General features: G+C 50.7%; 1 protein-coding gene across 1 annotated transcript; it reads right to left on the bottom strand.

Annotated features, from left to right (window-relative positions):
* Positions 1 to 777: 777 nt before the first annotated feature.
* rpgrip1 (RPGR interacting protein 1) lies at positions 778 to 10,497 on the bottom strand. The gene is made up of 27 exons (XM_066722171.1): positions 10,274 to 10,497; positions 9,762 to 9,812; positions 9,238 to 9,355; positions 8,889 to 9,142; positions 7,401 to 7,509; positions 6,658 to 6,801; positions 6,458 to 6,563; positions 6,303 to 6,326; positions 6,060 to 6,206; positions 5,859 to 5,932; positions 5,574 to 5,756; positions 5,384 to 5,483; positions 5,251 to 5,301; positions 4,894 to 5,088; positions 4,632 to 4,749; positions 3,973 to 4,488; positions 3,694 to 3,851; positions 3,237 to 3,597; positions 2,945 to 3,123; positions 2,791 to 2,832; positions 2,548 to 2,679; positions 2,139 to 2,262; positions 1,925 to 2,025; positions 1,654 to 1,843; positions 1,381 to 1,465; positions 1,125 to 1,255; positions 778 to 992 (listed from the first exon to the last, which is right to left on the bottom strand). Exons 1-27 carry the CDS (start codon positions 10,356 to 10,358, stop codon positions 778 to 780), a joined length of 3,993 nt encoding a protein of 1,330 aa, XP_066578268.1. The 5' UTR covers positions 10,359 to 10,497.
* Between the last annotated feature and the right edge of the window lie 1,261 nt (positions 10,498 to 11,758).

Here is an 11,758-nt window from a genome sequence, read left to right as displayed (position 1 = left end):
GTTTTCTGATGGTGCCTCACTGTGGCTGTCTTGAGGTGGTGCAGTTGGTGAGGCCAAGTTCAGTGGAAAACCAGAAAGAAATATCCTGGGAGAAATGGGACTAACACTTAACTAGCTTAACTATTATTGACTGAATGACGTGTGTGTGTTGTTCAGCGTGTGCTCGTATTGTAATCACTGCAGTTGTGTGTCAGTGTGCAGTCTGTGTTATTGTGTGTCTGTCTGGACTGACAGTGTTGAGTGTGTGTGCACTTTATGTATACTGTGTGGGAGTTCAGAATAAAGATAATAAAGATTGTGAATAGGTGTTGGGCTCATTGTTATGATTGAACTGAAGATTTGGATGTTTAAGGTCAGGGGGAGGAGGGGGGATAATAAAGAAATACAATTCTCCAATGGTCAGTTTTATTTAGGGACACAGATGAACGTAGGACTGGTCTAACGGTCACATTTAGGTTGTTTACAGAGTAGGATTGTCTGTAATGAATCTATATTTTAGTGGTGAAATGAGGGTGACAGTTTTCTGGGCTGGGTCAGGGTCCAGTGAACTGTAATTGAGGTCAGGGCTGCATCTCTACTGGGTAACTGAGTGGGATTTGGCTCTGTAGGGGCCTGACTGGACACTGGCGCTGGCTCTGGCTGGGGTTGGGCTTCAGGCTGCAGTTTGGGCAGGTTCCCCACTGATGTAATACAGAGAGAATCTACATGTTTTTGGTGAAATTGTGAGAATGATGGGTGTCTTTCTGAGGGTCAGGGAGAGAGAGTGTTTGAGTGGTATTAAAAGTCATCGTCATCTTCCTGGTGTGAAGCCTGTTTGGCTTCTTCTTCCTCTTCCCCCTCCTCTTCCTCCCCTTCCCTCTCTCTCTCCTCCCCCTCTCCCCCTTCCTCTCTTCGGCTCCTGTACTCCCAGTATATCCCAGTCAGTGTCTGGGCGGCTTCCAGCGACACCTTCAGCTTTCCCACCACCTCTCCCTCCTCCTCCACACTGACAACTAAGAGAAAGAAAGAGAGAGAGAGAGGCTTAATACAGATACACTGAATGGACACTGCAGCACATTATCATTGCACTGAGAGAGAGCGGTGGGGGGGTCAGGTAGGTGTAGTGATAGAGAGTCTCCCCTCACTGTCAATCTGTCGCTCCACGATGTCACTTCCGGTCAGCAGCACTTCCTGGAGGTCTAGGTGGGCGTGGCCGACATCCACACACTCCTCCTCCTGCTCGTCCATTGGCTCGCTGACCACCGTGAACTTTAACCTGAGGGGGTCGGGGGCACAGACACATGCCATTCACAGCACAGAACAGAGAGAAGGAGAGGGAGTTAGGTTATTGACAATGATAACTATTTTTCTCTGTCTCTGTCCATTCCCCTCCCTGCGTACCGGCCCTGGTTGGGGTCTGCTCCCTCCAGCATGGTGTACAGGTACTGCCTGAGTGCCACGTCCTGTGCCCGGTCCACAGAGATCACTGAGAGAGGGAGGGAGTCAATACATTGTCAGTATCTTACTCACGATTCTACAGTACATTATTAGAGGGAGAGAGAGGTGTGGGGGGTTGATACAGATGCATTGACTCAACCTGTTTCTCTACTGAACACAGGTGGTAAACTAAACAGTCCTGAAATAGGCATGCAGAGAGAGAGAGGGGGCGGGGACCTCTGGTGAAGTTGTAGTGTATCTCCTCGCCAGCAGTGGGTTTTCGTAGCGACATCGGGGTCTCTGTGGTCTCCATGGGAATGCCCAAGAGGCGGTACTCCACATAGATGCGCTGCACTGATTGGTCCAGAGCGATGCGGGAGGTGGGGTCAAAACTGAGGGACAGGATCTCCACCCTCAACTTGTCCACCTTCAGAGATAGAGAGAAGTGAGGTGTTAATAGACACTGACTGGACACTATCTGGCCTATCTCTCTCTCCCGACTTCTCACCTTTTCAGCTGGTCTTGATAGGTGGGGGACAATGATGACATCACTGTCGGTGGAGGCCCGTGATTCGCCCGACTCGCCAATTACGTCATCGTCTAATTGAGCTTTAAAGGTAGACGTCAGGAAGTTAATACTCTCGATTTCAGTCCCAGTGACACGCACGCACTGACACGCACACACGGACATGTACTGATGCACTCACACTCGCACAACTTACCACTCTCACCCCTTTCACTTTCTGCCTCCTCGTTACTCCCAGCATGCTCGGCTTCCGCTTCGACTTCTGCTTCCTCTTCCTGTGGTGCCTCCTCCTCCTCAGTGGCTACTTCCTCCACCACTTCCTGTGCTCAGTGGGGGTTTAGAAAGGACTCCTTTAACTGCTTTGTTGACATTTATTTAGTCTTTATCCCACATTTTATCTTGCTCTAGTCTTTCCCTCCCTCTCCTGTTTTGTCTCCCTTTGTCTGTCTCCCCCCCTCCCCACTCTTTCTACTCCCTCCTTCCTCCTCTCTGCTTCAGTGCTTCCAATCCTGCTTCATTCTCCTTCGTTCCCCCTCTCATTCCATTCCTATTTCAGTGCCTTTCCTTCCCTGTCTTCTTCTATCTCTTTCCCCTCTCTTTCTCACCGTTGTCACAGCGTCTCCTCTCCCAGCATGCACTGTGTCAGGAGGGTATGGCTGTGTGACTGTGTCATGTGACCTGGAGGGCGTGGCACGCCTCAGTCTCTTGTGCCTGAAAGGAGGAGGCTGGGGCTGGGGCTGGAGGTCAAAGGTCAAACAGACAAATCAGTCCTGTAAGTATCCTCTTGTTGTGATGCATGAGTGTGTGTATGTACAGACCTGTGTGTGTTTCAGTGTGTGTGTACAGACCTGTGTGTGTGTCTGGGCTGGAATCACACTGCTCAGCTTCGACTGGGAGAGAGAGAGAGAGAGATAAAGAGAGAGAATGGGAAAACATCATCCGTCATCCACGGGCATTAATTCCAATTAATAAATAATAATAATATGTGTCTGAGTCTCTTACCCGGGGCTTGGCAACTGGTCTCTGCCCAGCTCCTGCTCTCTCTCTCTCCGTCTCCCTCTCCCGGCGCTCCTGCCTTGTGCTCGGTGGTGCCCCCTGTGGCTGGAAGGGAAAGCGCCAGTGCAGAGCAAGCCGAACCGTCCCACGTGGCTGCCCAACCGCGTCACGCAGCACGAACTCGCCTGACACGCACATGACAAGCACACGACACGCAAAAAAAGATAGTATCTCAGTCAGTCAGACAGTCAGTCTGTCACTCTGTCAATCACTGTGTCAGTCCCCCCCACCTCAGTACCTGTGACCGGACGTCCCATGGCGAGGGGGCGCAGGGGCACGGGGGTCTTGCCCAGATAGGCAGGGGGTGGCAACTGGGAGGCGGAGGCATCGAACACGTACACCCACAGACATGCCCCCCGCAGATACGCCAGCAGGTCAGGGGTCACTGCCAGTGGGTAGCGGGCGCGGTCACGCAGGGCGGGGTTGGCAGAAGGCGGGGCGGCAGGTGTGGCTCGGGGGGGCAGGTCGTACAGCCGGTATGCGGCGTAGGCGCAGGGAAGGAGTCCCGGCCGCCCGGGGCAGGCGCTCAGGTCGCAGCAGCTCTGCAGCAGCACCTCCAACTCATTCGCAACCCCTCCACCAGAGAAGTCAAATAGGCCCTGAGAGAGAGAGAGAGATAGATGACTAACTGACTGACTCACTTAATGTCTACCCACTGTTTTCCCAGTCCCTCTCCCTGTTACCCCACCTCGTACCTGGTGTGTGGGGTCGCCCCAGCCCAGGGTATAGGAGGGCAGATACCCTGGCCCAGTGTGTCTATCCATCAGTCCGTCTGTTGGCTCATCTGTCGGCTCCAGGGGGGGCCACAGCCGCACCCAGTAATCCAGGACCCCCAGGATCTCCCTGTCTGATCCTGAGCAACACAGACACCCCACTGTTACTGGACCCCACTATCACTGCACCCCACAATTAATGCACTACAGACACACTCACTCCCCTGCGCACTCACAGCACACCCCTGCACTGTGTCTGACCTGTGATGCTGGCTGTTCCGCTCACCCTCTCGCCCTCCCTCTGCTGCGCCTCCCTCAACGGAATCAGGCCGGCCCCCCGGGTCAAGAACCTCACCCCCCCCAGAGACTGGTGCAGCTCCACCCGCACCCCCGCGCCCTCATCCTCCCCCAGGCGCAGGTCTCTGGGGGCAACAGGGTAGCGGGAGGTGTAGCCGTAGACCGGACACCCCCCCCTCACCAGGGGAGTGGCGTGGGTCTCGAAGTCTAGGAAGGAGTAGGTGCAGAAGGTCACGACCTCCGACCCCTGACCCCCCACCTCGGACATCATCAGGCGCAGGCTGGCGGGGGTGAAGGTGGCCCCCCCCAGGTGCAGCTCCAACAGTGAGTCCTGCCCCCCCCGCAGCAGCCACTGCATGGCTTCTTCCTCCCCGGTGTCTAGGGTGATGGCACCATCCACACCTCCCCCCGCCGGGCCCAGGACAGGTGGTACGGCCCGTCTGGAGCTCCTGTGACTGTAGGCCATCTCTCTGAGCTGAGCTGGAGAGGGAGGGAGGGAGAGAGGCAGGGAGGTGTTAGTGTAAGGAAGACTCTCCACCTCTAACTATATCCTGCCCCATCTATCCCTCTCTCTCTCTCTCTCTCTCTGTCTGTCTCTCTCCCTGTCTCCCCTTCTCGCTCACTCTGCAGTGTGTTGATGCGCTCCGCTCTTCTCTCCAGCAGCCTGTCCTTCTCCTTCAGCCTCTTCTCACTCTCCTCCTTCTCCTTCTGCGCTCTCTCCATCAAGGTCTGCAGCTCTGCCTGAGAGAAAGAGGCAGAGAGAGAGGGAGAGGTGTTAATACAGTGTTGTTATTGTTTTCTGTGTCTCCAACCCAGTGGCCCAGTGTTAAGATTGTGCTCACACTGTGTCTGTGGAGTCAGTGTGTGTTGGGGGCTGTTCAGTACCTGGCAGTGAGTGTTGAGTCGGTGCTGGAGGCTCAGCAGCTCTCTGGTCTTGTTCAGCTCCAGCAGGGCCTCCGCATGCCCCGCCTCTGCCTCCCAATGGCTCCGCCCATGCTCCCCCAGGGTCCCAGCATGCCTTGGGGCCTGCCTCTCCAGAAAATCCAGTTGCTCCTCTCCCTCTCTCTGGAGCCGAAACAACTGAGAGAGAGAGAAAGAGGAGGAGGAGGTGAGAGAGAGAGAGAGAGAGGAGGTAAGAAAGGGAGGAGGCTACATTTACTGATCATACTGAGAGAGGGAAAGATTTGACATCAAAGGGGAATATAGAAAGAGAGAGAGTGAGTGAGAGGAAGGAGGGTTTACCTTGATCTGTAGAAGAGTCTCACTGAGCTCCTCGACACTCATGTTAAACTCCTGAGAGAGAGAGAGAGAGTCAATCAGTCAGTGTATCAGTCAGTCAGTATATCAGTCAATTACTCAGAACCTGAACTCTGACCTTTGTAATAGAGTCTAGTTTCTCCTGCAGTGATGTCACTTCTTCACGTTTCTGCAGTATTTCCTGTTCCAGGGCAGCATTTTTCTCCCTTAGTGACTCACTCTTGTCTACAGAGAGAGACAGAACAGAGATGGAGACAGGGTGGGAGGGAGAGAGACACACACACTCACACAAATGCACGCAGACACACAAAGTGACTGACCCCTGACCTCTCTCCCTGTCTCTCTGCTGTTCCATCCTCTCTCTGTCCTCCCTCTCTTCCTGCAGCCGCGCCTCCAGCCTGCACACCTCCCCTCGCCTCCACTCCTCCTCTCTCCCATCCTCCTTCTGCTCCCTAACTCCACCACCCTGCTGCGACTGCACACCCAGAGAGCTGAGAGCGAGAGAGAAAGAGAGAGGGAGACATTGTGGTGAGAGAGGGGGGGAGGGAGGTATAAAGGATGATGAAGTCATTGAGCCCCCTGACTCCCTTCACCTCTCCAGCAGAGAGTCATAGCTCTCCTTCAGAAGATCTCTCTCCCCTTCTAGGGCTGTGACTCGCTCCTGCATCTGAGAGAAAGAGAGAGAGAAAGGGAGGGAAGACGTTAATACGGACATAGTGATGTCATCGTTCTCATTGATTCCGACCCATTTCTCTCCTGAACACAGAGTGCAATGGTGGAGGTGGCTGCAGTACCTCCTCCAGGCCACACTGCGACAGGGTGGCAGTGTTGAGCTCGCTCTCCAGAGCCAGCGCTCTCTGCCTCTCTTGCTTCAGCTCCTCTGTCAGCTCCTCCACTCGCTCCAGCAGGGCTGAGTGACTCTCTCTCAGGGACCTTTCGCTCTGGGGGAGGGGAGGGTCAGAGGTCAGAGGTTAAAGAGTTAAATTGTTTAACTCTTTGTAAATCAGCCAATCAGTCAGTCATTCAGTCAGTCCTACCTCCTCCATCTGACTCTCGTATGCCTGGAAAAGAGTGAGAGAGAGAGAGAGAGAGAGAGAGAGAGAGAGAGAGTACAGGGTCAAGAGTACATCTACAGTGTAACAGAAATAAATTAAAAAGAGACAGACAGAAAAAGAGTGCGTCTGCCCCTGACCTGCTGCAGGGCTTTGAACTTCTCCTGCAGGGCCAGCAGGGCGGCGCTCTTCTCCGACAGCTGCCTCTGCACCCGGATCACATCCACACTCTCCCTGATTACCGTTCTGCGTGGGGGAAAGGATGGTGAGAGAGTAAATTGCTTATTTAACGTATTCATGTATTATATATATATGTGTGTGTGTGTGTGTGAGTGTGTACCTGTGCTCCTCAGCCTGCTGTTTGTGCAGTTCTCTCAGTTTGTGCTGTATCTCCTGCTCTTTGCTCCTCAGCGACTCTCTCAGGAGCTCCGCCGCCTCTTCCAGCTCCAGTACCCGAGAGCGCTGGCTTTCCTGTACCCCCGCCCTGATGACACACACACACACACAGACAAAAGGGAGACACAGAGACAGACATGCAGAGAGATGCCCACACAGTAATTATTCAGTCTATCTGCAATAGATGAAGTGAAAGAATAAGCTGAATCTGCAGATAACTAACTATCTACTGTAGTGCCTCTCTAACTAAATATCTTGCACTCGTGTGTACCTGGGCATGTTTCACTTTAAATATAGTTAGTCAGTTGGTTACCCAGATGCACAGCAGTGACTGGGCTCTAACAGGAGCACGAGGCAGGCAGGCAGTGCTGCGGGGCGAAGATAGAAGCTGTCGCACAGTGCTTCTGAGGCCAGGATAGGAGGATTAAAAATGCTACACAACACAACACAAGGCACTGACCTGAGCAGGGTGTAACTGGACACAGAGAGAAGAGAGAGGAGGAGAGGAGGAATGGATGGGAGGAACATAAGTAGGATGATTCACAAAACAATCTCTGAATCTCTCTCTCACTCTCTTGTTCACTCTTACTCCCTCTCACTCATTCACTCTATCACACTATCAATCATTCATTCTCATTTTCTCACTTATTTTCTCTCTCTCCCTCTCTCTCTCTCTGTGTCACTCACAGTCTCTCCATCTCTCCTCTTGTCTCCTGCAGGGAGGTCAGTTCAAATCTCGGGGGAGCAGTGTGGGCTGACCTCCTGACCGCAAGGTCACTGTCCTGACCTCTGACCCCTTGAAAAAGATTGTATAACATTGTACAACCCTCTCTCTCTCAGTGCAGTGTTAATGTGCTGTAGCGTTCAGTCAGTGTGTCTGTATTAACCCTCTCTCTCTCAGTGCAGTGTTAATGTGCTGTAGTGTTCAGTGTGTCTGTATTAACCCTCTCTCTCTCAGTGCAGTGTTAATGTGCTGTAGTGTCCAGTGTGTCTGTATTAACCCTCTCTCTCTCAGTGCAGTGTTAATGTGCTGTAGTGTTCAGTGTGTCTGTATTAACCCTCTCTCTCTCAGTGCAGTGTTAATGTGCTGTAGTGTTCAGTCAGTGTGTCTGTATTAACCCTCTCTCTCTCAGTGCAGTGTTAATGTGCTGTAGTGTTCAGTGTGTCTGTATTAACCCTCTCTCTCTCAGTGCAGTGTTAATGTGCTGTAGTGTTCAGTCAGTGTGTCTGTATTAACCCTCTCTCTCTCAGTGCAGTGTTAATGTGCTGTAGTGTCCAGTCAGTGTGTCTGTATTAACCCTCTCTCTCTCAGTGCAGTGTTAATGTGCTGTAGTGTTCAGTCAGTGTGTCTGTATTAACCCTCTCTCTCTCAGTGCAGTGTTAATGTGCTGTAGTGTTCAGTCAGTGTGTCTGTATTAACCCTCTCTCTCTCAGTGCAGTGTTAATGTGCTGTAGTGTTCAGTCAGTGTGTCTGTATTAACCCTCTCTCTCTCAGTGCAGTGTTAATGTGCTGTAGTGTTCAGTCAGTGTGTCTGTATTAACCCTCTCTCTCAGTGCAGTGTTAATGTGCTGTAGTGTTCAGTGTGTCTGTATTAACCCTCTCTCTCTCAGTGCAGTGTTAATGTGCTGTAGTGTTCAGTCAGTGTGTCTGTATTAACCCTCTCTCTCTCAGTGCAGTGTTAATGTGCTGTAGTGTTCAGTCAGTCAGTGTGTCTGTATTAACCCTCTCTCTCTCAGTGCAGTGTTAATGTGCTGTAGTGTTCAGTCAGTCAGTGTGTCTGTATTAACCCTCTCTCTCTCAGTGCAGTGTTAATGTGCTGTAGTGTTCAGTCAGTCAGTGTGTCTGTATTAACCCTCTCTCTCAGTGCAGTGTTAATGTGCTGTAGTGTTCAGTGTGTCTGTATTAACCCTCTCTCTCTCAGTGCAGTGTTAATGTGCTGTAGTGTTCAGTGTGTCTGTATTAACCCTCTCTCTCTCAGTGCAGTGTTAATGTGCTGTAGTGTTCAGTCAGTGTGTCTGTATTAACCCTCTCTCTCTCAGTGCAGTGTTAATGTGCTGTAGTGTTCAGTCAGTGTGTCTGTATTAACCCTCTCTCTCAGTGCAGTGTTAATGTGCTGTAGTGTTCAGTCAGTCAGTGTGTCTGTATTAATCCTCTCTCTCCTGCACTGTATTTACCTCGGGCACTCTTGGGGTGCTGTCTGACATGCCCGGATGTCCCCCCAGGGCCGCGCACCCCCAGGCTGAGGCAGTGCTTTGTGGCCAAGCTCAGTCTACTCCTCAGCGCCTCCCGCTGGTTCTCCAGGGACGCCACGCGACTGCGCAGCTCCTGCACGGTCAGCTGCAGCTCCGCTTCCCGCCCCCCCGCCGCCCCCACACCGCCCCCGCTGCCCCCCCGGCTTGCAGTCAGACGCTGCAGCTTGGTGGACAATCTGAGAGAGATAGAGAGAGAGAGAAATCATTAAATACAGGGGTTATGCATTTAATATTTACTCTTTGTGCTGTACCTGTGAGCTCTTTGCTCTACCTGTGTGTCCTGCGCTCCAGTGCTCTGCAGTGCTGTCCCAGTAGCTGTTTCTCCTCCTGGAGCCTCAGGCACTGATCCTCCAGCTGCTCCCTGGACACACGAGACACGCGCTGGCGATCTGAGAGAGGGAGGGACAGAAGGAAAGAGAGAGAGGGAGAGGGAGAGATAGGTAAAGAGAGAGAGAGGTAAACTAATGGAATATCCAATGCAAGGCAAAGGTTACAGTCACAGTTGGGTTGATGTAATCACCTTATTTTTAACATTTCAGCTACATTTTGCACTAAATTGAGTTTAAGTGGTGAAATGAGGGTGACAGGCTGGTCATGGTATGAGTCCCTGGTGAACTCAGACTGTCGTTGAGGTCGGGGTTGAGTGTCTATACGGGGGTAACTGAGTGGGACACTGTGGTGCTGGCTGGGGCTGGGCTGCTGCCTGCTGTTTGGGCCTAAAAAGTGGCAGGAAAACTACTGAAATAATACATTGGGTTATATTCCTCTCGCTCCCATGCTCTCTCTCTTTCTCACCTTTAATCTTCAGAATCTGGGGTTTCCTCCATTGTCTCTCCCTGACTGCGTCTGGGAAATTAAACACAAACAGTCAGTCAGTCAGTCAGTCAGTGTGTCAGTCAGTCAGTCAGTGTGTCAGTCAGTCAGTCAGTCAGTGTGTCAGTCAGTCAGTCAGTCAGTCAGTCAGTCAGTCAGTGTGTCAGTCAGTGTGTCAGTCAGTCAGTCAGTCAGTCAGTCAGTGTGTCAGTGTGTCAGTATGTCAGTCAGTCAGTCAGTGTGTCAGTCAGTGTGTCAGTCAGTCAGTCAGTCAGTCAGTGTGTCAGTGTGTCAGTATGTCAGTCAGTCAGTCAGTGTGTCAGTGTGTCAGTGTGTCAGTCAGTCAGTGTGTCAGTCAGTCAGTCAGTGTGTCAGTCAGTCAGTCAGTCAGTCAGTCAGTGTGTCAGTCAGTCAGTCAGTCAGTCAGGCAGTGTGTCAGTCAGTCAGTCAGGCAGTGTGTCAATCAGTCAGTCAGTCAGTAATCTCTCTCTCACCCTGCACTGCAGAGATCAGCCCACACTTCAGTCCCACGTCTCTCACTGGCAGGTCCCCCGCTGTCTCGTCCACAGCCAATGACATCACAGCACCTCGCACCAGCCAGCCAATCAACAACACTCACAGCGATTAGGGGCTGGGTGTACTGGCCACGAGGACATCACCAGCCATCAAACTGAATGGTGTTTTTTTCTTGGAGCCGTGGTATTGGTGGCAGACAAAGAGATGAGAGGAGTACTGGAGTGACATAAAATAAATGTATCCAAGTTAAAAAGTAATATTCTGATTTTAACTGTCGCTTTAAAAAAGACATCTGATATACAGTATGTACTGTATGTAAATAGTGTCATCTATTCCCTAAAGCCATGAGTCAAGTTCGACACCTTTGTTTTTGTTACTTGGTGGGATTTGTATTTATTCTGAAAATATTCTCAATGCTTCTGAAAGTCATAAGTCACAGGCCTTGACTGACAGAGGGATGTGGAGGATGTATGTATCCTACACCATATGCTACATCACACTACACTTTACTATATGTGAGCATACCATGATACACGATACACACATGTATCTCATCAGTGAGACTGTTTGATAGTGCAGTGGTGTTATAACAGCAGTTAGATTAGTGTCTATGCTACAATGTAAGTTGACACTGTAAAGTAGCAAACTCTAGATCTCAGGGTCATGGGCTGTAGGCCCACCTTCCCCTGGTGATTTGAGGAAAGACTAAATACATAAATAAAAAAGTTCCCTGTCAATGCAGTACAGCAGGGGCGCCATCCCTTTAGAGCAAGAGTAGTACATTGAGAGAGAGAGACTCATAACCACACACACACAGCGAAATATATTGATAATGTAGATATTGTAAATGTCGGCTGACTCTAATATGAAACATCCCGTCATGTGGGCTTAATATTGGTGCAGAAAATGCATAAATAATAATATTGTACAGTGTAATGTAGTATATATTACGGTACAGTACAGCACAGGTAAAGTGCACCACATTAGGACTAGCCTAGGCGGTGCGATGTAATCTTACGGCAACTAACTCTGCAATGACGGATACATTTTGACAATTTTTTCCTCCAGTGTGATACTTGTTGGTCCCATACGTGCCTTTCCTTTCACTTGTGTGTGATGACATGGTGGGATGTGGCAGCAGAGTTAGTAACAGTGTGTGTGTGTGTTATTAAGTAGCAGTATTTTAGTGTCTCCCATTTTCCATATATCCTCTGTTCTCCTACAACTACAATTAAAATCCCATAATAATCATTCTGATGATACTAAAATTGCATTCTTACAAATAATACGTATATTTTCAGAGCTTTTCATTAGCGGTCAGGTGTCCCTCACAGAGCAGGTTAAAGTTAATAACAAGAACAATCACCTACCTGTGTCCAGCAGCCCAGGGAGCAGGACACACACATACACAATCACTGTATCCTGTTTGTCCCAATGTCCTCTCTTTCACTCTTACAGCATTT

This window comes from Amia ocellicauda, chromosome 14, assembly GCF_036373705.1.
Source record: "Amia ocellicauda isolate fAmiCal2 chromosome 14, fAmiCal2.hap1, whole genome shotgun sequence".
In the NCBI taxonomy this organism is placed as follows: Eukaryota; Metazoa; Chordata; class Actinopteri; order Amiiformes; family Amiidae; genus Amia; species Amia ocellicauda.
The sequence above is the reverse complement of the archived record's forward strand: the minus strand, read 5'-3'. Positions and strand labels throughout refer to the sequence as shown.